At 36.9% G+C, this 26,750-nt stretch overlaps 3 protein-coding genes and 2 long non-coding RNA genes across 7 annotated transcripts in view; 3 read left to right on the forward strand and 2 right to left on the reverse strand.

The window, feature by feature from the left end:
• Positions 1-241: 241 nt before the first annotated feature.
• pak1ip1 (PAK1 interacting protein 1) lies at positions 242-4,507 on the forward strand. Its single transcript, XM_034888111.1, has 10 exons — positions 242-592; positions 884-1,046; positions 2,028-2,148; positions 2,259-2,333; positions 2,418-2,470; positions 2,583-2,728; positions 3,266-3,363; positions 3,590-3,689; positions 3,869-3,998; positions 4,200-4,507. Exons 1-10 carry the CDS (start codon positions 515-517, stop codon positions 4,307-4,309), a joined length of 1,074 nt encoding a protein of 357 aa, XP_034744002.1. The 5' UTR covers positions 242-514; the 3' UTR covers positions 4,310-4,507.
• A 205-nt stretch (positions 4,508-4,712) lies between these two features.
• LOC117954366 (transmembrane protein 14C-like) lies at positions 4,713-6,610 on the forward strand. Of its 2 annotated transcripts, none has more exons than XM_034888123.1 (5): positions 4,713-4,778; positions 4,941-5,025; positions 5,792-5,893; positions 5,974-6,061; positions 6,412-6,610. In XM_034888123.1, exons 2-5 carry the CDS (start codon positions 4,950-4,952, stop codon positions 6,464-6,466), a joined length of 321 nt encoding a protein of 106 aa, XP_034744014.1. In that variant the 5' UTR covers positions 4,713-4,778; positions 4,941-4,949; the 3' UTR covers positions 6,467-6,610. The 2 variants fall into 2 exon arrangements, with proteins under 2 accessions (XP_034744014.1, XP_034744013.1); XM_034888122.1 differs by having other exon boundaries at positions 4,713-4,762; positions 4,918-5,025.
• On the reverse strand, positions 6,123-7,288 carry LOC117954367. Its single transcript, XR_004658805.1, has 2 exons — positions 7,152-7,288; positions 6,123-7,038 (listed from the first exon to the last, which is right to left on the reverse strand). It is a non-coding gene; the product is annotated as an uncharacterized LOC117954367 (long non-coding RNA).
• Positions 7,289-7,573: 285 nt separating this feature from the next.
• On the reverse strand, positions 7,574-22,260 carry LOC117954369. The gene is made up of 3 exons (XR_004658806.1): positions 22,249-22,260; positions 15,755-15,758; positions 7,574-7,622 (listed from the first exon to the last, which is right to left on the reverse strand). It is a non-coding gene; the product is annotated as an uncharacterized LOC117954369 (long non-coding RNA).
• LOC117954356 (guanine nucleotide-binding protein G(olf) subunit alpha) overlaps positions 13,487-26,750 on the forward strand; it is a 51,979-nt gene continuing 38,715 nt past the window's right edge. Inside the window, exons 1-3 of one of the 2 annotated variants that reach the window (XM_034888108.1) lie at positions 13,487-14,246; positions 25,601-25,673; positions 26,465-26,519. In XM_034888108.1, coding sequence (XP_034743999.1) covers positions 13,739-14,246; positions 25,601-25,673; positions 26,465-26,519 — 636 coding nt within the window. In that variant the 5' untranslated portion in view covers positions 13,487-13,738. Of the gene's footprint in view, positions 14,247-24,477; positions 25,346-25,600; positions 25,674-26,464; positions 26,520-26,750 lie in introns of those variants that run through there. The other variant, XM_034888109.1, reaches the window with a different exon arrangement.

The following is a 26,750-nucleotide window of genomic DNA, read 5'->3' on the forward strand; positions in this document are numbered from 1 at the left end:
GGTAAACACACAAAATAACACGAGTCGCTATATTTGTTCCATTTAAGAGGTAAATTCAAAGTTCAGCAGTTAAACATTTCGAAGGGCAGCAGAAACTCCGCTGTATGTGAATGCGCTCTCCCGCTGCCAGGCAATCCAAATCCTGGCGGGGATAAGTACATTGGCACGACACAGGTGCACGGTGCCAGTGCAGTCTCAAACGCAAACGTATTCACAACGCTTGCTTTTATTTTGAAATCCACTACCAGGTAGAAGGAAGATGACTTTTGCGCAAGCGCAACAGCCGCACACGTTGTTTTGAAATGGTTTTCGCAAAATTGCTAATAGATATTCATGTTTAAACAGCTTCACCACGCTGTTTACGTTGTTTATTGTCTCAGTGTTTCACATGTAGGTTAATGATTTGACTGTAGTAGCTATAATTAGCTGCTGCTCAAACGGGACGACAGAAAAAGCTGACGTTTAGTGAAAGCTAACCTTTCTAGCTTAGCACTCTGTAGCGACAAGTGGCAGCATGGCAGCTGTACTGGAGCTGATTGCTGGGAGCTACGAGCAGGTCACTTTTGGTTACCGAGTGAATACTGATGCAGAAGTAAGTCTGTTCTATTTTTTTTAAAGTTTTGTGACGTTATATTAGTTAATATCCCGATTAGTCTGCGTTTTTCTGCTCTCACTTGCAAACTAAGCTGTCACTGGGATTGATGGGTTCCTGTGTGCAACTTGACCACGATTTAATGTTCTTAGTCGGGTGATGAATAGTGTAACCGGTTTTAACTAGCTGACGCTGTCAGGAACCTAGATTACATCTATTTTCTCTCTGTTTCAGTACTTAAGTTAATTCAAAGAGTTAATTAATTCTCAGTCGTTTTTCTTCGTCATGCAGGAGTGGACCGTCAAGGCGAACTTCACACATCACGCGCACACAGCGTCCATATCAGCTGCTGCAGCCAGTGAGAGGTTTGTTGTCACAGGAAGCAAAGATGAGACCATACAGCTGTACGACATGAAGAAGAAGACTGAACACGGAGCTTTACTGCATCATGATGGTGAGCATCATTTTGTACACTGACACTTCTACAATTACTTGTTTGATACCCATAGGAGGCTTCCTAAAGATGTCTGTGAGCGTGTGGTAAAGTTCATGTCAAGGCATTTAACCTTCTACATGAAAATACCAAGGATGCAGTAGAGACTGATGATATATGGATGGTTAGAAAGGACATGGACAAAGACAATTCTATGTTTTAATTTCTTGTGAAAACTAAAAAAAATGAAATCCACACAAAAGATTACTTTCTTATTTAAAAAAATAAAGGAAATTTAGAGATCTTGAGAAAACGGCTGCATTCTTTTGTGAAGTTGACATGCTAATTTCTTTTTTGATACTTTTTGTTGTTGTTGCTTGTTTTAAGGTCACACTTTCTCTCCCATTATTTCATGGCAGGTTTTCCTGACTACATTCTTCATTTATGATAGGCTATAGGTATTGGAGCTAAACTGCTTTTGACTCATGATTTGTAGTTTGAAAATCTGTCAAAGCCTGATTTACAGCGCTTTTATCAGCGTAATGGACTTTATTCATTTTATTTACTGTGGAACAAGGAAAATAAAATATCATTGGAGAATGTACCTTGTTTACTTTTTACTGTTTGTCAAACCGTAAAGAAATGAAAGACACTAGCTTTGTGGTAGGGGTGTAAAATAAAAAAAAAATTGATTTAAGATCTAGCGATTCAAAATCAATTCATAGAGTTCCAAAAATCTATGTATATTATGCTATATTTTTTCCATTTTAAAATTTTATTTTTGTTTTCTAATGGAATTTATACTATCACATGGGAAAAGTAACTACAGGCACATACTCTGTCTGAATCGTTTTTTTTAAATTAAGAATCTTTTTGGAATCAAAAATCAATTTTCAATCAACCTGTGAGTCTAAAAATTGATATTGAACAGTGACATTTTCTGAATTGTGCACCCCTGCTTTTAGGTCTGCACACCTAACCCGACTTCTCTGTATTGCACAGGCACCATCACCTGCCTGGAGTTTTATGGGGCATCTCATTTACTGAGCGGAGGAGAGGATGGACTCATATGTGTGTGGAGCACAAAGAAGTGGGAGTGTCTGAAATCCATCAAAGCTCACCAGTAAGCACGCAGAGAGAGATGCTGCAGAAGCACTGAGATTGTTGCGTTTTTGGTATTGTTGTATTTGGTTGGAGTTGAATTAATTTGCTTAATCCTCTTGTTTTGCTCAGTGGCCATGTCACATCACTGTCTGTCCATCCGTCTGGGAAACTTGCTCTTTCAGTTGGGACGGATAAGACTCTCAGGTAAAATTCAGTCCACGAGGCAGCAATTCATGGAACAGGAAATTTAAAAAAAATGACTTTTTTGATCTTTTTTTATGTTTTTAGAACATGGAATTTAATTAACGGAAGATCAGCCTTCATCAAAAACATAAAACAGAGTAAGCATCCTTATGGATTCTGAAGTTAAGAACTGAGTTATGTAAGTATTTTAGCAATATTAGTATGTTTAAAATGACTTTAACCTTTTTTCGTTCCCTACACTTTTAACAGATGCACACATTGTGAGATGGTCGCCAGATGGGGATAAATATGTGGCTGTGGTGAATGACAGCGTGAACATTTACGACCTGGAGACAGCCTCTGTGACAGGAACAATCACAAACCCCAAGAGGATATCATCTATTAAGTTCCTAAATGTAAGTTCCTTGACTACAGGTGCTCCTCATCTTGCTTAAATTGCCTCCTCGACACCTCAACCTGCCTCCCTTCCTTATGGGAAATCATGGGAGCAGAGAGGAACCGAGGAAATGTGTTTTTAGAAGGATGAAACGTCCTTTCCTCTGAAGTGTCACATGAATTTGTCAGTTGTATGGGTGGAGTTAGCAACAGCTTTCAGCTGCACGGCCTCCAAGAAGGCTGCTCTTGTGTATCCTCGCTCTTGGCTCCTCGGTGATCCCTCTTCGAGGCTTGCTCCTCGGGGCGGGAATAAAGAGCTTTGAGACGGCTTTTAAAGAGGAGGGACAGAACAACATCCGGTTCAGCGGAGGACTGAGGAGTCAGAGAACTATCAAATAAGCCACAGTGACAGAAACTCACTTAAAGTGACATTTATATGTGATCTAGAGATTGTTGTGGTTGAAATGATTTGTATCTCCTATTAAATCAAGACATGATAATAATAAGCACCATGAGAATAAGTTTAAATAGATGTTGTAATCCTGCTTGTTTTTTAGAACTCCATCCTGGCCGTCGCAGGGGACGATGAAATCGTGAGGTTTTGTGACCTGGAAAAAGAAAAATGGGTGTGTGAGTTTAAGGCTCATGAAACCAGGTAAATTCAGAGTCTTTATAGTTCACAGATTCACCACCATGTACTGTTTATCTGAAAGTCATTAAGTGCAGGTGTTTGTATGTATTTAAAGAAAATACTTAGTAAAATAAAATACCACAAAACACAAATTGAAACTTATATCAAAAATATCGTCATATTGCAGAGAAGTGTTTATTTTACATCTCATGTCATATTGGTGAAAACCTACATCCTTTTGTAATTTCAGAGTGAAAGCGATTGACAGTTTCATGATGGAGGACTACTGCGTGCTGGTGACTGCTTCAAACGACGGATTCATCAAAATGTGGAAACTCAATTTAGAAAAGGCATGTCTCTAGTGTTATTCATAGACATTTGAGTGTATGTATATTCAGATATATACAAAATAATTCTGTTACAAGACTTAGATATAGTATTATATCAAGAAATCTGTTTGGCAAAAATGAAAATTGTCATAAATGACGAGCTGCTGTTGATCCGGCAATGTACTCCTGTTGTCCAACAGGAGCTGGAGTCTCCCACTCTTCTTGGAGAAGTGAACACAACGGCCAGACTGACATGCCTTGCTGTGTGGAAACCTTCATCAGTTCAGCAGACCACTGAGGAACCAGCAGCTAAGGCAACAACCTCAGAAGGTACCGTAGTTGTCCCTGCAAACACAGACTTTTCTCCAGTTCATCATCAAATTATGAAAAAGATTTGAGCTTTAGATATAATACTGAAGCTGGGGATTTTGGTATTTTTTGAGCATCCATGTTAATATAAATACATTGTAGGTTGTTCAGCTTTCTCCCACCAAAATCTAAATAAATAAATTTGTTTGCTTCTGTCTACAGAACTCGCACAGGAGCTTTCAAAGACAAAAAGAGTCCGAATTGTAGCAGAAGAAGTCGTTCTAGAAGACGAGAGTAAACCCAAAAAGAAGAAAAAGGACAGTGGAAAATAAAATGTAAAACAAATAAATCTGTTTTGTTATAGATGGACTTTTGTCGGTTTTGTGCTGTTTGTGGTTGCCATAGGGAGGTCATAAAGTACAGCTTTTAAGAAAAGAGTTCGTAAATATATTTTGCTGTCAACAGAAGAGAGAGTGAAAATGAAACAATGGAAAATGATATAGGCGAAAATAAAAACCTTTTATAATCCATTTATTGCTTTTTATTGTGTCAATCCTTTATTCATGGTTACCACTGGAAGGTGGTAGCACAGATGCTGATTGTATGGTTTGAAGGATATGTTTGGCGTCTTTGTGGCAAGATTGTCACGAGTCGATTTTGGGACACCACTTTCGGAATAATCAACAATCTTCACATACTTTTATTTTGTTGAATTACATCGGAAGTGACATCATCAGAACGTTAACATTCGGAAGTTTCCAGGTTCCAAACTTGTGCTACCTTAAACTTTCATTAATTGAGGTAAGACTAATGTTTTTATACTTTTTTAGTACGTTTAGTGTGATACTTAATTGTAAAAGAAAGAATTGGCATCATGTTTTTCGCAGTTATTAACCGTTTGAACTGTTGACAAGTTGTGGTAACGTGTTGGTGATTCCTCATCCATGAACTGAGTGACTCCAGCCCGCTGACATGGCTGTAGACTGGCTTGGGTTCAGCTATGCTGCTCTGGTGTCAGCAGGAGGAATCATGGGTTACGTGAAAGCAGGTAATAGAAACACCGCAATGTAGCTAGCTATGCAGGGGTGGAAGACGTATTCAGATCTCTTTATATACAGTCTATGAGTCAGAGCCATAGGTAACCGTAAAATTACTAATACCACTCTATAAAAAATACAAGTTACAAGTAAAAGGCCTGCATTGAAAATATTTAGTAACGTTAGGTTGGTAAATATTCAGGATTGTACTTAAAGTAAGAAAAGTAGCCTAGGTAAAAATGTACCTGTGACTAAGCTTTGAGATAAGTTGATGATTATTACTCATGCATTAGCATGACATGACAAATAAAACTGATTAATGTAAAAGCAGGATTTTACTGCTGTAGCGTTTGTTGGTCGAGCTAATTTATAGGACTGCGATAATGATTATTTTCACTATGGATTCATCTATTTATTGTTTTCTTGTTTTATCAATTGATTGTTTGGCTTTTATAGTACCATAATAACTACATTGTAAAGGAGCTAATCTTCACATTTATGAAGCTGAAACCATGACATGTTTTAGCATGAAAAAGGACAGTTATCAAAATAATAATTGCAATAAATCCTACCTTCTTGAAAGGTCTAATGTTCAGATTTTGTTGAAACATTTTTTAAATGTGGTCTTTTAGGAGGTTTTAGTCTGTGGTGCTGTTGAATTGGAGTGCATACTTTTAAGCGGCCTTTTTAACACAAATGAGTTGGACAAATCCATTAAATGTAATCTAGTGTTGATTCCAAACACCTTACTAAAACCTTACTGCGTTTCTTCCAAAGGCAGCGCTGCCTCCCTGGCTGCAGGGCTTTTGTTTGGCCTGCTGGCTGCCGTCGGTGCTTATCTGGCATCTCAAAATTCCAAGAATGTCTGGCTTTTACTAGGTAAGCAAGTTAAGGTGGTTAAACGGTGGCAGTCCCGCTGCAGCTTTAACAAACACATGGCATCAACTGTTTCCCTGCAGGAACCTCGGGAACTCTGGCTGTGGTGATGGGACTGAGATTTCTGAACTCATGGAAGTTCATGCCAGCTGGCTTAATGACTTTAGCCAGGTAATAGACAATTCTTTCTTTTCAGATTTTACTTTCCCTCTGACTGTTTCTGGTATAATCATTTAGTAACAGAATCCGCCTTAATGGCCAAGTAAGTGTGAACGCATTCAAGAAATCTGACTCCAGCTCATTGTTGCTTTTAAATTACATAAACAGAAATAGACATATGGCATAGAAACAAGGACAATAAAGCAGAACAAGGTAAACATAAACAACATTTACAACATTTTATACTGCACCATGTGGACTGTAGACATTTGCTTTCGTCAACCTAAGACAAACAGAAATAAACACATTTACTTTTCCGTCCTTTTTATTTACCATATACTGATATAAACGTTTCTTTTCAGTGGACTAATGCTGGTCAAAATCATCACTGGAATGCAGAAGAAACCACATAAATGAAAAAATGGAAAATATCTAAATATACATTTTCTGTGTGTACACATTTTTGACATTGAAAAAAATACGTATAATTTGTGCTCCCATGAACTCTTCTTGCACAAACATTTCCTTGATGTGGTTTTCTAATACAATCTGCTTCTGTATGTTAAAAAAAAAAAGTGATTTAAATATTTTTTAGAAGAAATGGTACAAAAAATAATGTACATTTACAGTTAGGTGATGTTAGCTTGTAAATGTATCTGCTGCTTTAAAACAATACATTTACCCACTTTGATAAAGACTACTTTTTTCATATCTATTGTATTAAAAAAATATTTTTTTAATAGCATGTCAAATGTTACAACAGACTAGCAAGAAACACTTCTCCTCTGAAGTTTGTATTTCCTGGCTAAAGTTTTCCCATGAGTCACTGCTGGAGCATAGTGGGCTGCTGTGCTACTGGTTGCCTCCGTATTTTGCAATCAACTCCACTCGTCCCTGCACTGGCTGGATGTTTGTGCTCCTTGAAAATCCCGAATCCATGGATCCAGAGTTCTGAGGATTCAGAGGTCTGCTCCTCCTTACTTCATATTCTGGGAAATGATTGTAAAATAGAAGGAAAGTGTGTTTATTCTAAACTCTGAAAGCCACGTTTTGAAAGCGAAAAGCTGCATTTCTTGTGTTCACGGTGCAGATTCATCTTAACCTTTATTTGAGAGCACCAGTTTATTTGAAGACGTATTGCTCTTGGATGACTTTGTTATAGACTCAATTGTTAGATCAACTACAACATTCTCAGGAGAAAGTAGATACAAATTCAGGTTGAAACACATGACACTATCAGGCAGACCCCCATAATGTCATATGTTTCAACCTGAATTTTGAATCCTGAATGTTTCAACCTGAATTTGTAAAAAGTACTGGTAAAAAAAACCTTGAAAGCCCCTTCAGTGACAATCCTCACAGACACATCTATCTATGAGGAAGACCTTGACTCCTTTCAAACTCCAGGGGGCGCTTTTGTTAAAGTATGATGGAAGATAAAGTTAGAGAAGTTTACTCATGAATAAACTGCTCTCCAAACACAATAGCTTCCTGTACCATCCAACTTGATTAGTACCAGGCAACAAAAGGTTCTCCTGCTGTGACTCACTAGCAGAGGCGCCTGCTATAGGTGCTAGTTTATGTCTATTGGCTCTTGTTTCAGTCTTCTGTAAAGGTGACATATTTTGTTTGGGTTGTTGGAGTGGCTCATGAAGGATTCTGGAAAGGACAATGAAGAATGCGATGTAAGCCGCTCCACTGATGTCATTACTTTTACTTTTTTGTTACTCTTTAATTGCTTTATCTTGAGATTTCAACAATGTCAATAATCTTCAACTGACAGCAGGGTCGAGACATACTCATAAGTCACAAATACCAACTCCAATTCTTTGAACCGCTCCAAATTTGAGAGAGACCTTTGGAAAGATCAAAGCCCTACAGGGTCTTTTCTTTTAGAGGCTGCTTATCTGTTAGTTTAGGAAGACTTGTGTCCCCTCACATCCTCTTTATGACCTCCTGTTAAAAAAACAGAAACAAGGCCCCCTACAGGAGTTCCTTCCTGCTACTGCCATCTCCCTGTACAGCCAGTCTCCTCTGTGTCAGGAGTAAGGGCAGGGGGGCGGGGAGGTGGAGCGGACTAAAGATCGATGGAGACACCTTTCATCCGCTTTAGAATTAGACTATCTGAGCCATAACTGCATTATAACCTTACAGTATAATTTGCATTTCATTTTGCATTACTTGCACTATGTCTACATCACATGCATTAATGCATGGTATAAAAAGCCCCACACTTTTTATTTGAAGTTCTGTTTATATGTATTTTATATCGTTGATAAGTATTGTATATTTCATTGCTTTTTATTTTTGTAGTAAATGCTCTAAACTGCTGTAACAAAAAAATCCCTGCTGGGATTACTAAAGTACTCAAAATCTAAAACCACAGCACAATATGGAAAGGAAAGAGGAGGGGTGAGTGGAGGAGGAAAACAGAACACAAGAAAACAGGAAATCTGAAGTGTTTTTCCAGTTGACATCTTGGAAGGAAGTTAGGTATAATTTAGGTCTGACTGCTTTATCCTCTCATGTATTGGGAATATGGGAATTAGAAATATTATACCAGGATTCTGTGGTGGAAAATTATGTTAGTACATTAACTCAAATACAATTTTGAGGCACTTTAACTATTGCCATTGTATGTTGTTTTATATTTCATTATATTTCAGAGAGAAATATTCTACTTTTTACTTCATTTATTTAGGAGCTAAAGTTATTTTAAAATTTACAATAATGATCCAATAATATAATAGTATAACACTGACGGTAGACACTGCATTGTGAGTATTTTGATATTTTAAGTACATTTTGTTGCTAACACTTGACCAAACACAAGGTTGATTCCCTTACTAGCATATATTCATTTATTGTATTCTTTTACACTGCAGAATTGATCTGACCTGCTCTTTTAAACAGCTATTGGTGCTACATGTGTGTCCTAAAGTCTTTCTTATTTTTATTAAGAAATTCCATTATTTGTCCTCTGGTTAAACACGAGCTGTCCCAAAGGTTTCTGCTGACAACCTGGCCTCCTCTTGAGGAGTTGTTTTTGGATTTATGCCTGAAAAGAACAGGTCCTCGGGTGAGTGTTAAGTTAACATTTCCTGTGTTGATTCTGTAAATCTAAAAAAAAAAAAAACGTAATATTGTATTTTTTCACAACTGTGATGATAACACATCGTCCACATGAAAATTAAGAGTTCTAACCGACAGCTAGGCCCCTCCACTGCCCTGTCCTTCAGAGAGCTGGGGATGGAGACTCCAGCGTTTGTGTCCTCACAGATTGATTCCTACTTTGGCCATCCTAAAAATAGATACTCAGGATAAAACCATTCACTTGGGTTCCTCTGCAAACAGTCATCTCAAAATAAGTCAGTTATCTTCCTTCATCTTTGTATGTTTATTCCAACCAATCTATGTTCAAACTCAATAGGTTTTAAATATATCTGAGCAGCACTTGTTTGTTTCTCAGGGTCCCATTACATTATGTTTTTCATCAGCGTGATCGCCTTGTTGCTGATGTTTGGGGTCAGGGATCTGAGGCTGGAGGGGACACACTTTGGGAAGTGGAAGTTCATTGAGGTGGCCGGGCCAGGCTGCCCCCCCCCCAAAAAAAAGTAAAGTTGTAAAGTAAAACTGCACATTTTAGAGCGGCCTTTTATTGTGGCCAGCCTAACAATATTTAAGAGAAATAAACTTTTTGTGTATAGAAAAAAATCTTAGATCTTTAAGTTCTTTTCTAAATTAAGAAAATGAAAAATGGGGGCAAAAACAAAGTAAAAGTAAACAATAAAAGTGTGCCTTGTATGGTTTTGTTCAGTGTGTGTAGTATAAATAGAGAATACCAGCTGACTTAGCCCCAATAATCTCAAAATACAGTCGAGCTAAGTGATATGACAGCCGTTGTTACTGTAAATTTGATTCAGGTCAGGCTGATGATCCACAACATTCATCATAGCTTGTTATGTTTATCAACTACAGGAAATACTTGTACAATGCCCTGATATCATCTTGTAGATAAATGAGTCTCACCATCTTGTGGACACATAATCAGTGTAAGGTGGCTGCGAGCGGATTTCTCCGACTAGTCCAAAATTAGCAATCTTAACCAGCTCTGGGCCCATGTAGAGCAAGTTCCCTGTTTTCATCACAATGATTACACCCTGAAAAACACCAAACAGTCAAATAAACATGTGCTGATGCTGATCTTTGTCTAGATTTGCATTATTTTCTCAAACAAAATTATCATTGACTGGCATAACCACTACCACTTTTAGTACTTATATTGACACAACTCTATTGATGCTGATCACAATTTTATCCAATTTTTAAAGATCTTAAACACCGTTAAAACATCATAAAAAAAACCTTACCGTGCTTATGCACAAATGCTAAACCAGACAATACTGTGAACAGAATGGTCCTTATCTAATTTTCTGAAAACATCTTATTTTCCTTGGCAGCGGGGAAAAGTGGTAAAAGACAAAAGAAAGAAAGAGGGGATAAAGAAAAAAACACTTTGCAAACATGAATGACTTATTAAAGTGGGATCGTCACTAGCACTAAAAACTGTGCTGATACGAGAGAGAAAAACCTGTTCAGATAAGCTTTGGTACAACTAACAACACCTCTTTTCACAGAAGAAGTGAGTCATTTGTGGCTGGAGAAAAACCTGTGATGCCTGATGTCTTATCAACCATCCAACTTTCATGTACTTTCAAGTTTAGATATGTTTTTTTTTTGTTTACTTTATTAAAAAAACTATTTATTCTAGGACAGTGCTGACAGGTTAATAACACAGCATTATATAAGACAGAAAAGACAGCAGAGTCATTTTTTTTCAGTTAGTACTGAAAAGCCTTGCAGAAGTCACCTACCATGTTTATGAATAAAGGACAGTCCCTGTAATATCTGAAATGTCATGTTTCAGACGACTGACTCAGAGAACAACCCGTTTCTGCAAAAACGAAGACCGACAAATGACTCAATCTGACGCAAATAGCTCTCACATTCCCAGTGGGAATAAATACAAAATAAAAAAACATGCTGCAGAATTTACCACAAAAATAACTGTGTGCAGCTGGTAAAAGACTGAAATAAATGCATGTGTCCAGGGGCGGGGCTAGAAGGGGGGCATAGGGTGAAATAGGATTGCCCCCCCAAAGGATCAGAGCACTGTCACCTATTTTTGAAACAAGTGACAGACTGAGCCTATAGAAAATGTGTATTGCATCTGGATATACAATTTTTTTTAAAGAAAACAATTAGATTGTTACAGATTTTCAATGCTGTATTCTGATAAAATGCCTCCCTCGGGCCCACCTTGACTAACGGCATTTGGATTGGTCAAAATACAATATAGTCATTAAGAATCAGCTTATTATGTAAGTAGTAAATTACCTCAAATGCCTCAACACTGCCTCAAATTAGCTTTTTCTCTCCAGACCAAAAGGCTGGTGTACAAAAAAACATTACATGCCAACAATAGTTTGATTGTCACTTTCTTTTCATACACAGACTCAGGTAGCATTAATTTAACACTTTGTCATTCACTTATTCTGTGGATGAGGAATTTACCATATAGTGCAACAGAATTAAAAAAATGACAGGATAACATTTTGAGGCTGACATCTTCCTCGTTTTTCATGTATTTAAAAGCTGCTGTAACAACTAGTGTGGATTTATTGTCCGACTATAATTGTTCTCACCTTCACTTCTCTTAAAAAAACAACAGACTTGCTAGACTATAAGTGTTTAGGTTGACATTTTGTACTTAACCTCATCTCAGACCTCTTAAAACTCACATCTCCCATTTTATCGAAGATAGGAAATGGTATTTTCATCTCATCATCAGGCTTGTTTCTATGTCATGTCTTTCAACAGTCATATTGTCAGTAAATAACTAGAGCTAATAAAGATAGCAGTGAGCTACTTTTTACATTGGCAGCCACATGTAGTGAAAAACAATTGTTTTTATTTAAAGGATCAAATGCCCCGAATGTATGTAACACAAAGACTCTTATATTATTATCATCATTATCATGTATCTATCCATCCATCCATCTTCGTCAGCTTATCTGCAGCAGCTCCAGCAGTAATTCATAATAATTTTACGGATGTAGACATTGTTGTAAAAGCCTGTAGGGGGGCCCATGGTCAAACAATTGCTGTTGGGAACCTTCCAACAAAAAATTGTCTAAAAATATCCATAGCTGACCACAATATGATCTAAAATAAAGTTATAAAGGTACGGTATCAAAATAAGATTTTGACACAGGATCTTTCTACCACATAGGGACATACAATTAAATAATAATGCTTAGGTGATGTTGTACCTGAGTGGTAAAAATGTACAATTAATTAGGCCATCATTACCAAAAGTGACATACCATGAACCTGGGATTTTGTCTGAGGGACAGTTGTCAACCTAGCCTCGTATTTGGGCTATAGTGGAAATGAGTTTTATAATTTACTTTAAATAAATATACCTGAGATATTGAGGGTTATTTGGCACTACTGCACTGACTTTTCTTTGTAGGCTGCATGTGCTTTGAAGATAAGTGCTCCATCTAGTGGTTCATTTTTAACCTCGCATCATATTGTGACTGGCCCCTATAACGCATCTTTTCCATCATACATGTCACAAAGGACCACGATCAGTAAATAGTTTAAATAATCCAAATATTCTTACACATTAGTAGGCTATTGTGTGTAAAGTTTCCTGCATTTCCCTGCATTTTCCATATTTCCCTAAGGAGCCCCCCGAGTCCAACCCAAGGAGCCTTGAGAAGTCCCAGGATCCCAATTTGAAGTCCGGATATTTATTTCTCATAGCCGAGCATTTACAGGAACACTTGTACTGCTCGAGGCTCAAAATAGGTCCTGTATATTTAGAGGTTTGATAAATGACACCCGGATTATTTGAATTTAGAAAAACTCCTATTTATAGGCCTAAAAAAGAGTTAATCAAAAGGCTTATGTAATGAATTAAGCTGTTATAAAGACATTAGGCAAATATAAAGACGTTAGGGCTATATTATATGTGATAATGAGTCTGCTAATAAATCTCAGTGGTTAACTACCGGTACTTATTACTGTAGGTCCCTATTCCATTTTCAAAAAGCTTTCTGTTATTTTATTAGAAATAAGTATTCTATAAATGTTCATTAGTGTATATATAAAGAAATAACATTTGGTGTAATTAATCTGATATTAAAGAGCAGGTTATCTGTCTATAGTGTAGTAGTGTCTTTGGCATGCAGGCATGAAATGTGAGGAATGAAAATCATGACCAGCATTCTCTAAATGGCCATACTGTAGTAGCATGACGTGCCGTGCATTGCACCTAACAACTGTGCAGTCAGATTGTTGACTGTCTGCGGAGCGGATAGTCGCGTTTTTTTCCCAAGGTTGTGCTTTTGGTTACTTACGGTAAGATGGACCCGCAGTGTCCACTAAAGGATCAGGTGATCAACTAACTACGAAGCGAAGGCTGACTGGGGAAAATGCAAAATGACATATAGCAAATGTCAGAGCATAATTCATTCACATTTTCGGCTAAATTTCAGACTTAAATCGCACCGCTGGAGCTCCAATATAACGATGGCTCGTTAGGTCTGGTGGCGCAACTGCGATTTTTTTGATATTTTAATTTATGAAAAATCACATTCACAGACAAATATTGGTTTCAACATGGGGCTGTGCTACAGTTTGCGTCCCCGGCTCTTCGGGGACCTGAGTGGGTCTATCTCCAATGCTACCTCGGACTCGGATCAACCTCCGGACACCGCCGTGCCGACCCGCGCCGTGGGAGCTCGCCAGGAGGACGCCGGGGGATGCGAGGAGAGTTCGTCGCTACGCGGCGGCGGCGGCCCGGTGCGCCCCGGGGACCTTGCCAGGCTCCCGGCCGGGGAGCACCGCCGTGGAGACCCCGGTACCGACGGTGTGCTCATACAAAACGGAGGTGGCGGAGGAGGAGGCGGTGGTGGCGGAGGCAGCGGTAAGGGGACAGGGAAGGACCGAGGCCGACGCTTACATCTGCTGCAAAAGACTAGCACTCAAAAGCAGAAAAACTGGGACAAATTGCTGGTGGAGGAGAAGGAGGCCGAGAAGGAGGCGAAGAAAGTCAGTAAGAATATTGACAGGGTGCTGAAGGAGCTAAAACGGGAGTACAAACAGACGCATCGACTGCTGCTGCTCGGTAGGTCCTTCTCTATTGTTGCTGTTGTTGTTGGACAAGAGCCGTTTCATTATTAAAACCCAAAACGTACTGGCCTTTTCCAGAAATTATGTCACTACTCTGGCGAGGCCTTGCCACATCTCTTGCTCGGCTGTGAAGACTAACGTTACCCCCTGCGGCTCTCAATGACCAATGATGAAGATGGACGTTAAACTCAATGGGCCTGCAGTCCACTTACTGTTAATTTTTCGGGTTATAGGAAAAAGTCAGTCAAACATAATGCAGGCCATCAAATTAACCAGTACACACAAGTTTACAGAGACCACTAGCTTGTGGATTTAGTTTAACTATGGCATATTCAACAAGACAGTACTAGAGTATAGTGTAGAGTAGCCTGCAGAGTGTTATATAGTTTTAAAAAGAGTATTTCGTTGGCTTTTAGATCAAATATGTACAGTAGCCTAGACACCACTTAGCGTTGGGCCATGTTTACTCCTATTTTATACAGTGGATGTTTACTCTGATAGTTAGTGTATAGGATAGTAGTATTGTAGAGTTTAGTATAAAGCAGAGATTCTCAAAAAGAAATTCAGCCAAGGACTTCTTACAAGAAAAGGAATATACCGGGGACCCCCTCATGTATGTCCCTTGAACTAAATTGACTTAACTTTTTTTTTTTAAACTTCCATAGTCTTAGGTATGTAAAAGAACAACACGAAAAATGTATTTGAAATATATTAGACATGTATTCTAAATATTTTCAGATTCTGAGAGCTGTGGTGGAAGAAGTACTCAGATATTTTACTCAAGTAAAAGTAGCAATACTACTGTGTAAAAATACTCTGTTGAAAGTAAAAGTACTACCTTCAAACTCATACTCAAGGAAAAATACAAAAATATCAGCATTAAAATATACTTAAAGCGCCCAAAGTAAAAGTACTCATTATGAGATTGACCCATTTCAGAATAATATACTCAAACAGTACCTCAAATTTGTACTTAAGGAAATGTATTTAGTTATATTCCACCACTGTCTAAGAGTTATAGATTTGTTAGATTAGAAAGTAATCTATTAACTATATATAGGCACTTTTTTATGATCATTTAAATGAATCTGTGAAGTTTTCATGGACCCCCTGGCAGAGTGCCACATACTAACCACTTTGAGGATAACTGGTATAGAGTACTGGACTATAAATGAAAAATTACATTTTGATTAACTGTGGCATATTTACAGTATTTTAAACACATGTATGATGTATTATGGTGGAGTATAGTGGCCTGTAGTGTTGTATAGTGTTTCAAAGTGTATCATGTAATTTGCTTTTGTTTTCTCTGAAAACTAGCATAAAATAGTGTAAGTGTGTATCTGTCCAAGGACTTTTAAGTAAAGTTTTTGAAATTATTAAAAATATTTCGTATTAGAGTGTAGTGACTTGTAGTATAGTATAGTAGAGTGTTGAATAGTGGGATTCTATGTAGAATTCAGTTGAGTTGGTTTTAGTGTTACGACAGGAAAGCGAGAGCACCCAGCTTTTTCTCACCGGGACCACATTTGCTGTGAATACCAACATACTAGTAGTATAATGTCGGACAGGATAAAATAGTGGAGTGTTGTAGATGATAATGTAGTACTTTTGTGTGGTTTGACATCTGTTCAGGGACAACAGATGAGAACTAACATTAGTAAGGGTTTTCAGTGTTGTATGGTAGTTTAGAGTGTAGTATTGTCACCTGTAGACTAGAATGATGTTGTCTAGTGTAATATAGAGTGTAGTTTATTAAGCTTTAGTGTATAATTATGTAGTGATAGAAACAGACCATGGGCCATGTTTGCTCTAAATATGATGTAAGTATAGTATAGTTTAGTGTAAAAGTGGCCCGGGTTTTAGTGTGACATCTGTATAGGGACTACAGATAAATAATAGACATAGACAATAGGATCTTTCCATTACAACAAATTAGATTGGACTCAACTTTATTGTCGTTGGACATAGTAAAGGTACTAAGACAACAACATGCAGCATAGCACCTAACCAGAAGTGCAAAAAAACAGTACGGTGCAGAATAATGTACAAAATTTACAGGAGAAAATATAGATGAAATAGAATGTGGAATAAAGTGTGGGGTGTGAATACACTAGATATATACAGTATGAGTAGTATGGACAGCACTTACAGTGGTATAAATATGCTAAGGTATGTATATACAGTAGAAAATAGTAAGCAGTGCAGGTACATAAAAAGAAATAGTGCAGAAAGTGTAAGTACAACTTGTGCTAATAGAAACACATACCGAATAATAGCTGGAGGTATGCTATGCATAGGTACACTTAAGATCCGGTATGTACAATATTGACAGAGTTCTGTAAATGTAAATAGTCTATAGGTCAATATGAGCTGTAGAATAAATGTATGTAGTAAGGAAGTGAATGTGAAGTTAGCAGTGAGTGAGAGTCATTAGCCAGAGAGGCATTGACAGTCCTAGTGTAAATGTTCAGTGGTTGGGGGTAGTTGTGTCCAAGTCCATGGCGGAGGGGAGAGAAAAAAAAACATACATGTATAATATAGCCGATTAGAGTGTAGTACAGTGGCCTGTAGTATAGTGTACTATAGATGATAGTTTAGTGAGCTGTAGAGTAAAAGCGCAGGTATCCACGTGCCCTTAATCCTTCTTATGACTGTGGGAAAATGGGCTGAATGATGATGAAGAATTGATCCACAAAGTATAACTCATTAATTCCAATTATGATCATCAATATGATCAAGTTACCAAACATTTGCTTTATTACAGCTTTAAATATGCAAATAATTGCTTTCTTTAGTAATTTTTGCAATATGGTCATGCTACTATTAATCATCAATTTTAAGGCATCAGTTAGGGTTCTGGCAACTTGCTATGTTGGTTTGATATTATTTTTGTCATTTTATTGAGTCAGTGATAATAGTTAGATCAAACTTGAACTGACTGATTCATTCATTCTAAAAGTGACTTAGATTGATTGCCTTATCTGCTAAACTGTGTCAATATACATTACAGGGCTTATACTAGGTCATACATGTCATACATGTTATTGCCTCACTGGAATTCCATGATAGTTTATGTGACTTATGTGACTTTCCAAATATTGATTAACAAAAATGTAGTGCATTTCTAGATGGAGGTGTTGTGTCAGGCCAGACTTCTCCAAACCTGTTGTTAACTTAGATTTAGCTTGTTGGTTGTGTTATTTTACCACAAATTAAATTGTACATGTTGGCTAACACAGTAGTTTTCATTAAGGTCAATTCCTAACTTTCAAAAGAGAAAGTCTTGATCAGGAACAGAAGCTTTGAGTCTAATCACAGCTACCCTGATGAACAAAACAATGTTTAACACATTTATCATAAAAACAGAACTCATCCACTTGCAGTTTTAAAACACCCTTAATAACATGCATGGCTTTGCTTTACTTTAAACAATGCTTATTTACTATATGATAAATGGCTACCAGTTTAATTTCCTGGTTAAACAGCTCTCACTAATTACACACAGGAAAAAATGGTTCATCCTAATGAAATCACACAAGGAAGTGTCATACATTCTTCTATGAACCACAGTTGAAAGCTATACAGTGTGTGTGACCTGTGTTACAGTGTTATTTCAGCATGCCATTATGGCTTGGGTGGCTTTCTACACCACTATAGAATCACAATTATTTTCTATCAGTCCTGGTACACCCAGCAGCCTCAGCATCAGCCACAGGCCACTTCTGTTTTTTTTCTAAAGAGGCCTTTCGGGACTTTATACCCTCCAGGTCTCCACTAGGACTCTTGTTGCATGCCAGAGGACTGAGGTGGTTTGTGTTCCTCTGAAAGTGGACACCTTTCAAATAGTGTTACATTTCAAGGCAACATATGCTAGCTAATCTGGTTCACTTTATGTTTGTATTTGCTGCAGGTATTTAGTTGAATAATGATAGCCATAAGTAGTAAATGTTTATCCTGATTTGGCTGCCATGTCCACCCTGTGCTGGAGCTAGAATCTATCAGTTTGAGTTATATTTATTTGTTACATTATGTAATGTTTGATCATATGGAATTGTTTAGACGTAGTTCAACTCTCAAATCATGGTTGGGTTTTATAAAATACCTGTTAAATATAATACAATTATTGATCATAAAGGTGTCATTGAATGAGGTTTTGTTTTCAAATACAGAATAGGTCAGAAATGACTAAACACTTTTTCTTGATGCTTTGGAAATATACCACAATTGCCAAAGTATAGTAATTTAATGAATATGAAAACTAATTTCGGACAGACTGTTATGCTGTACATATATTTTTTAAATGGATATTCAAGCTGAAACAACCAGATCATTAAGCGATTAGTCCTTCTGGAGGAAATTGAATCATTTAGTGTTTCAAACATTCCAAACCTTCCAGCTTCTCATGTGTTAATATATTTGCTTGATTTCTTAGTCTACTGTGGGAAATTGTGACTACTACTTTTTGTCTAACATTTTATGGACCAAACAACCAATTAACTAATTTGGAAAGTTACCAAATAATGGATAATACAATAGTATAACAGATATAAATCAACAGAAAGTGTCTGGCCATGTCGTAGTCGCTGCGCAGGCCCCATTGTCTTTGACATTTCAATATGAAATAGATCAATGTAGTCTAACCATCTATTAAAGAAAAGCTAGATGGTTTATGTTTGTCAAAATAAGGTGTATTTGTTAAATGACCACTGGAGTTCAGTTGCCTTCAAATACAACTTTCTTACTGAGTGAAGTTAACTTGTGAAGTCATTTACATGATATATTTAGTGCCATAAAGGATTGTGTCAAGATGTTCACCTAATGTGGACTCCTAGGGAACTACTTTCCTATTTGAAGGCTACATTAGTTTAAAACTGTGTGTAAACAATGTTATAACAAACTCAAACAACATGTTTGACCAGGGGACAACTCAGAAAATCTGAATTCCTTTAAAAGAGTTCCTTCAGACTTTATACTTCAGTACAGGAATACAGTGATGGGAACTGGAAGGCAAATTCCGATAACCCTTATTTCTTGGAAAGGAAGTCAGTTTATTGTTTGGTATCTTGGATTCGATTCTGTACAGGCCTGCGATAATATCTGTTACAGCTTTCCGATGTCCTTAACTTGCCGTTTAATATCTCAGCCTTATCACCCTTTATGAGCCTGACTACAGTGACTGCTAGCACTGTAGTACAAGCAGCAGAAACAATGGCTGAACTGAGGTGGGCAGGCCAATGAATAGACTGTCGGAAGTCACTTACTGTTGTGTTTTGTCTATTTTTTGTGCACCTGAAGCCCTATTTTGGAAAAGCTTACTAAGTGAATGTGTATCAATGTTGGCCCACCCCTTGAAATACCAATAGAGTCAGGTGAACTTTGCTTCAGTCGAAATGGGTTTTATCATTGACCATTGCTGAACTTTGCTACGAACTGAGTTCCTAGTTAAAGTAATGACCAACAGGAAGTACTGGAGTATGTATTATGTCACATTTATTATACTGATAACAGATACTTGTATCAGGTGAATCAAAGTGAACCACACCACACCACAAGGACATTGGACAGTGTTTGTTTTCCACGTTTTGCTTACTGTATAATTTAGACTTTATCAAGAGCCTTTACCTCTTTATAGCACAGAGTGCTATAAAGTTATTTCCAGCTTAGGAAATAAAATTCAGGGAGGCTAATTTTAGCTGGAAATCATTTGGATGTGGGCCTTGTTTTTACAGTACATGCTTCAATTACAGTCAGGGCTAGTGAATAAGTGTAGAAATCGATTTATACAAGAATTCTTTTAAATGTCAGATATTGTTAGATTCATTATTTAACTGTTCACTGGTCGGTATAATCTTTACCTTTCTCGAAAGCCCATGTATTTTAGAATATTTAATGTATTTATTTGAGTTTAATAAGTTTGCATTGCCTCCAAAATGAACTGTGATGAAAACTGTGCATTGTCAAGAGTTGGTCATTGATTAATAGCTATTTAAGGGCCTTTGTGGTTGCCATTTTGCAGTACAGGTCCACTATCAGTCTGAAAATGTTAAAATCATCTTTGTCAGTCTTTGAACACAGAATTCACCTGCAATAGAGGATTTTTAGATTGTTGTATCCTTTTGTTTACTTAAGTAAATAATTTGAAAACTTCTTCCAAAACTGTACCTGCACACAAACTGCCAGTGACATTTATTATGAAAGATAACTGCTACTATTACTCACAAATATCATAGTGTTAGTTTAATGCTCCCCTCCAGACATGTTAAAAAGTATCTGCTTTAAATGATATTTTGTATCTAATGTTGTTTTACCACAAAAAAGTTCAATTACCTTGTTAAAAAATAATAACTCTAGATCTACTCCTTCCTCCTCAATGAAAAAGCTAGAATAAATGAATATACAAATATTGGTTGTATCAAAAGTTTGACTGCTGGATACAAGATGTCTTCTACTCTACTGAAAAGTCAATTATCATTATATTAGAATGTGTAAACTGGATGCAATACACTTGTGTAGGTTTGCATATTGGACCACAATTGACTTCCAAACTAATTGTAATATAACAAAATCCTGCTGAAATGTACACATCAAACTCAGATTTAAGGTGTGCAGGCATGGAGTCATTTTTCTCTTCTTAAGCAGATGGAATTTTGGAAATTAGATAAACCTTTACAAACCTTAAAACACACACACACACACACACACACACACACACACACACACACACACACCTTTTAGTCTAGTTAAGAGAAAACCACAGCAAGTTATACACAAGTGTCAGACAGTTCTTCCTAAAAAAAAAAGATAATAATCTCTGCAACAGAACCTGATTCTGCATCATTTAGAGGGAGTTGACAGCATGTATGCTGTGCGGCCTCTAACCACTAGAGAGTGATGTGGGCCAGTTTCTTGTTTTGACCTTGCTTACTGAGGTGGGGAGACAGGATTTTTTCCGTTTCTGATGAGGATGTATGTTGAGAGGGTTGGGTGTAATATTTTCACGCCACTATAGTAAAATGAGGTTTCTAGTTGTGTTTTGCATGCCACACAACTTTGTTGCACTCATTTCAATACATGAAACTAGTATTTGCATTGTGTTTACATAATGGAGACAATAACAGCACACTCTTTGTTACAAGGTACACAAATAATCATTCATGGTTGCCTCATGCTTTTGAGTGATCTATGAGTATTTGTAATATAAGCATATAGTACGGTACATTTATAATTTTTTTTGCTGACCTTAATACAAAAGTGAAGTATTGCCTCACATTAACTCAGTCTTAAGGCTGGGCTATCAACTTTTTACCAGTTGTTGTTTTTCAATGAAAAAAATAAACTTCCTTTTCTATCTCACACATACTGATAGAGACGATAATAATGAAAATATTTCTGCCACTGCTACCTACAAATAACACAATGGCAGTGTACATGCAATGTGCAGTGTTGGTTACTGTTAAGTCAAACCTGTACAAACCCACAGCCCACGTTGACCTAGTTTAGAGGAAGCCACAGCAAGTTAAACATAAATGTCAGACAATACTCACAACATTGACAGTTTCCTCTTTATTGGCTAAAGCATGACTTGCACTGCCAGAGTGTAGTTGTTGTGGCGCATGACTGCTCTTTTTTTGTTTATTTTTTTTAAAGATAGATAGATTTGGAGATGAAATTCATTTAAGGCCACACACAAATTCACATACATTGTTTAAAATAAAGAGAATTTATTTGTCTTAAAAATTATAGACAAACTCTGAGATGAAAGGGCCTTTGTGGTAGTGGTCTCTAGTTTAGTTTCCAGTTTAGTGGTGATGTATTTTATAGTCTTTGACAGATAAACATGAATGAAAAGTTGGCATGATATATGACGGCACTAAGCGATTCATTCTTTTTTAATGGCAAAACTGGGACATATGCGAGAAAAGTAAATTGTTTCTCCAAAAAAACATCACTATAAGATTAATAGATTTTTATTTTTTAAATGCCTTAGCTATTACTGTAATACTCTGGTACTACCCATTGCTTAGAGTATTTTTAATGATGACTTTATGGTGACCTAAGGAAACGGTATGTCATTTTTTATTTCCTATGGTATCACTACAATTTTAATGTATATGGATAAGGATTTTTTGTTGATATTTAAAATGACCTGGGGAAATGATCTTTTCATGCGATGGCCAGTGCATGCAGTTGGCTAGCACAATTTTGCGGGGCCTCTTGGGGCGTCTTGCTGAAGGGTTCAAGATGAAAGAATAAATCACTTTTTTTTAAGGGCATGCATGATGCATTGTATGGCAATGGTTCTCGTTTGGCTTATGTCTTATATCTACCCGGCACCCTTTGTCACTCTTTGCATATGTCTACAAGTTATGACCAGCAGTTCACCCCAAATGTGATTCTTCCATCTCAGATTGTTTATTTTGAATCGTTTTAGAGACTTAAAGAGGCAAAATTAGCCTGAATTCCTAAGAAAAAGAGCAAAGATTAGAAAAAAAGTCTGAAATAAATAAACTAGTAATAATATGTTTTTTTTCTTCCTTCTGATCTTGTTAATTATTTTTAATATATTTTATTTCTATATCTCATGACCCTTTAGGAGGGGTCCCAACCCCAATGTGAGGAGTCACTGGTCTATAGAATAGTTTAATATATATGTCAAAGCAAAGGAGCCTAAAATAGACTCACATTAGGTGAAAGACTGTGTTATGGCAGATTTTTGTTCATTTCAGGCAATTTTATTTGTATAGAACAGTTCAGCAGCAATGTAATTCAAAGTGCTTTACATAAAACATCAAAACACATTAAAAAATTACAAAAACACAAATTGATAACAAATTGAAAGCGGTTAATACAGAAATAAATACAATATAAAAACAATAAATACATTATTAATAAATTAAAATTAAGTAAAAGTAGATTAAATACAAGAGTAAACTCACAATGGAGTGCAATGAATTAACAATAGGCAGTGTTAAAGTATTAAGACCCTTTACTCAAGTAAAAGTTGCAATACAACACTACTCCATTACATATAAAAGTCATGCAATCAAAGCAATCGGTTTAATTAGCTAAATGTATATAAAGTCCCATGTGAAAGTGTTCATGCACCAGAGGGACCTCAGTCAGTTATGTTATTATAGATTATATTATCGGATGTCTTTTTCTGATCCATACACATATAAGAAGCAATTTACTGTTGTAGCGGGTCAAAGTGGAGCTATATATATTTTATTAAAAAGCATCATATTTTATAATTGGAGCATGTTTTCTTTGTAAAGTCTTAGTCTGCAAAGAAACTATAGTTGTCAAATAAATATGGTGGACTAACAAGAAATATTTCCCTCTGAAATGCAGTGAAGTATTAGAATAAATTTGCATAAAATGAAGATGCAGGTAAAGTAAAGTACCTCAAAATTGTACTTTAGTACAGTAGATGAATAAATACTTGGTTTCTTTTAATCATTGCTTTACTGTACATAAAGAAATTGCAATTGTAACTTAGACATTTTGTATAAATATGTATGATGTATAAATGACATTGCAAAGGAGGTATATTAGTTTTTATGAATTACATATATACAGTTACTAGTTACTTTATATATTCAGACTGTTTACACAAAATATAAATCAACTAATGCATTTTGATGTATTATAAATTACAAAACACAGTTAGGTATTACAATTACAATATTAGGTAAATGGACTACATTTATATATTTTACACTGTGGTGTTACTACCAATACTTAAAATAAAATCTATCACTACTTCCTCCACCACTGGGTATTACTCGGTTTACTTTTAGTAAGGGAACTGGTTAGACTACTTCCTCCACAATGTACTTGTAGTCCTTCTTCTCTACCATAATGGCTCCCAGGCCTGTAATGTATGAAGTACAAATACCTCAAAATGGCACTTAAGTACATTATTTGAGTAAATGCACTTAGTTATTAACCAACACTTAATGATATATTAATACAGTTTAAACCTCTGAAAGGTTTTAACTTTAAACGTTTACTTTTAGTAAACTGTTTGAGTACTTCCTCCACCACGTACTAGTAGTTCTCATTATCTCAAGGACTACAACGATGGCCCCCAGGCCTGTAGCTAATGCATAAACTACAGAGATAGGTAAAGCCCAGTGCACAGGCAGTTTGGTTTGGGTCAGGGCCACCTCACTGACTGGAAGCCAAGAAGAAGAAGAAGAAGAAGAACAAGAAGAAGAAGAAGAAGAAGAAGAAGAAGAAGGAGGAGGAAGAGGAAGAGGAAGAGAAGGAAGAGAAGGAGAAAAAGAAGAAGAAGAAGAAGAAGAGACCCAGCCCCTCTGTAAACCAGCACAGAGAAGCGTCCGGGTTTCCACCCCTTTGCCGATTAATTTGGTAGCAGGATAGCGACGGACTAAATCGGGAATGGCTCCTGTCCGTTTTCCACACAAGTTATAAAATGCTATATCAGTACGGGTTATTAATGTTACAGTTTAACGCAGGTTTGTTTTTCACCTCCACGGTCTACGGTTACTTCCTGGTGCCACAGATAGAGGCAGTGCTGAGTTAAAGAGACAGAAATATACTGATAGAAATTCAGATAGAAAAAAAATACTGAGAGAAGAGAGGGGTTGGAGACGCGATAGGAACAGTTGACTGGATTCCCAGAAATTGAAAACCCTCTCTCTCTCTTCCTATTTATATGTATTTTTGATATTTCTTTGTTAAACCGAGTCGGTATTCTTCGTTGGTTTGTAAACTAACACACGGTTTGGATGACGGCTGGCTGCGGCTAAAGCGGAATTGTAACGGGGGAACATATTCCTCCCTCCGACGGAGAAGCCTCGCAGAGATTTTCCCTTTTTATTTTACAGTGGACTCATTACTGTGTTATTTTTAAACCACAAAATCATCCCGGGTGTTATTTTATATATTTTTTACGATTCCACAAGGAAGGGTTAGGGCGACGGAAGATGGGTTGTTTGGGCAACAGCAAGACTGAAGATCAACGCATCGACGAAAAGGCACAACGAGAGGCTAATAAAAAGATAGAAAAACAGTTACAAAAGGAAAGACAAGCGTATAAAGCCACACACAGGCTCTTATTACTGGGTAAGGCTGATTTATATGTGATGGCTATCTGAAATGTAACCATTATACCTTTCGTTTACCGAACACGTAGCCCCATTTGACAGCGCTTGCAATAATATGTCATGGGGGTGGATATTGATGGAAGCGAAGCTCGAGAGAGCCTACAATTAACTAGCTTCATTTCCAAAACATGTATGATTTTAACGTTAACCTAGATGCCCATATTCGTGCTCATTTTGATGATATTCTTACGTATTTTTGGGTCTATTTTCGAAGGTGCGGGAGAGTCCGGAAAAAGCACCATTGTGAAGCAGATGAAGATTCTACACGTCAACGGCTTTAACGCGGAGTGAGTGCCATTCAATACACTTATTACATAGCTACATTGACGCCTCAAGATTCATATTATTGCTTATTCTTATGGCTTCTCTCTTAATGAATAACACTGTCGAGGCCAGAATATAGCCTGTGAATGGATTTTCCCCAGGCACTGCAGCGCCTGTTGGGCCCAGTATCCCATGCAAAGCAGCTAATATCTCCCCCCCTCTCTTTTCCTCCTATTTCGTGTACATGTACAGTTATCATAAGTGATTATCTCAGTGTCACACAGATGCCAAATAATTTCCTTAATTTCCGTTTCCTGTTTCATGTGAGAGGGTGAAAGGTTGTGATCGACACAAGTCTATTGATGATTTGTTTTGCTGTAAGGCCTTGCATGGCATTGATCTTAGCAGTGGTCTATTTTAGACAGGCCTAGTATAGTCAAGAGTCCTGTAACTGAATGAAAATCTCTATGCATATGTGGAGGCTGGATTTTTAGAAGATAGGATGCTTAATCTTGCATGTTTATTATAAAAAATGAGGAAAATCATGTCCACAACACATGCATTTTACTGGACTCCATCCTGTATGACACTGTTACCTGATTCATATTTGTGGCCTCACCTTGTATGTATGTATGTATGTATGTATGTATGTATGTATGTATGTATGTATGTATGTATGTATTAAGAATACTGCCAGGCTGTAAACCCTATGTTACTTATAAACACCTCAATGATTAATCTCTTGTGGTCTGCTGTGGTTGATTTTTGTTTTTTTTTAACCGCTGCCCTACACATCTGTTTTGTCTCCATGTAGAGAAAAGAAACAGAAAATCCAAGATATTCGGAAAAACGTGAAGGATGCCATAGTGGTGAGTTTCCTCTATATCACTTCTTAAATCTGCTTAAAGTTTCTTTTGTCACACCCAATGCAATCCCAATTTACTGATTATTGTTATGTATCCTTGTGTTTAGATTTTTTCCCATTAATTCTAGGGATGTCACAATACCAAAAATCTAGTATTCGTGCTACCGGTAACAACTAAAGTACCCAATACTGAAGTCAATACCTGTGTGTGTGTGTGTGTGTGTGTGTGTGTGTG

The sequence above is a fragment of the Etheostoma cragini genome, chromosome 12 (assembly GCF_013103735.1).
Source record: "Etheostoma cragini isolate CJK2018 chromosome 12, CSU_Ecrag_1.0, whole genome shotgun sequence".
NCBI classification, from domain to species: domain Eukaryota; kingdom Metazoa; phylum Chordata; class Actinopteri; order Perciformes; family Percidae; genus Etheostoma; species Etheostoma cragini.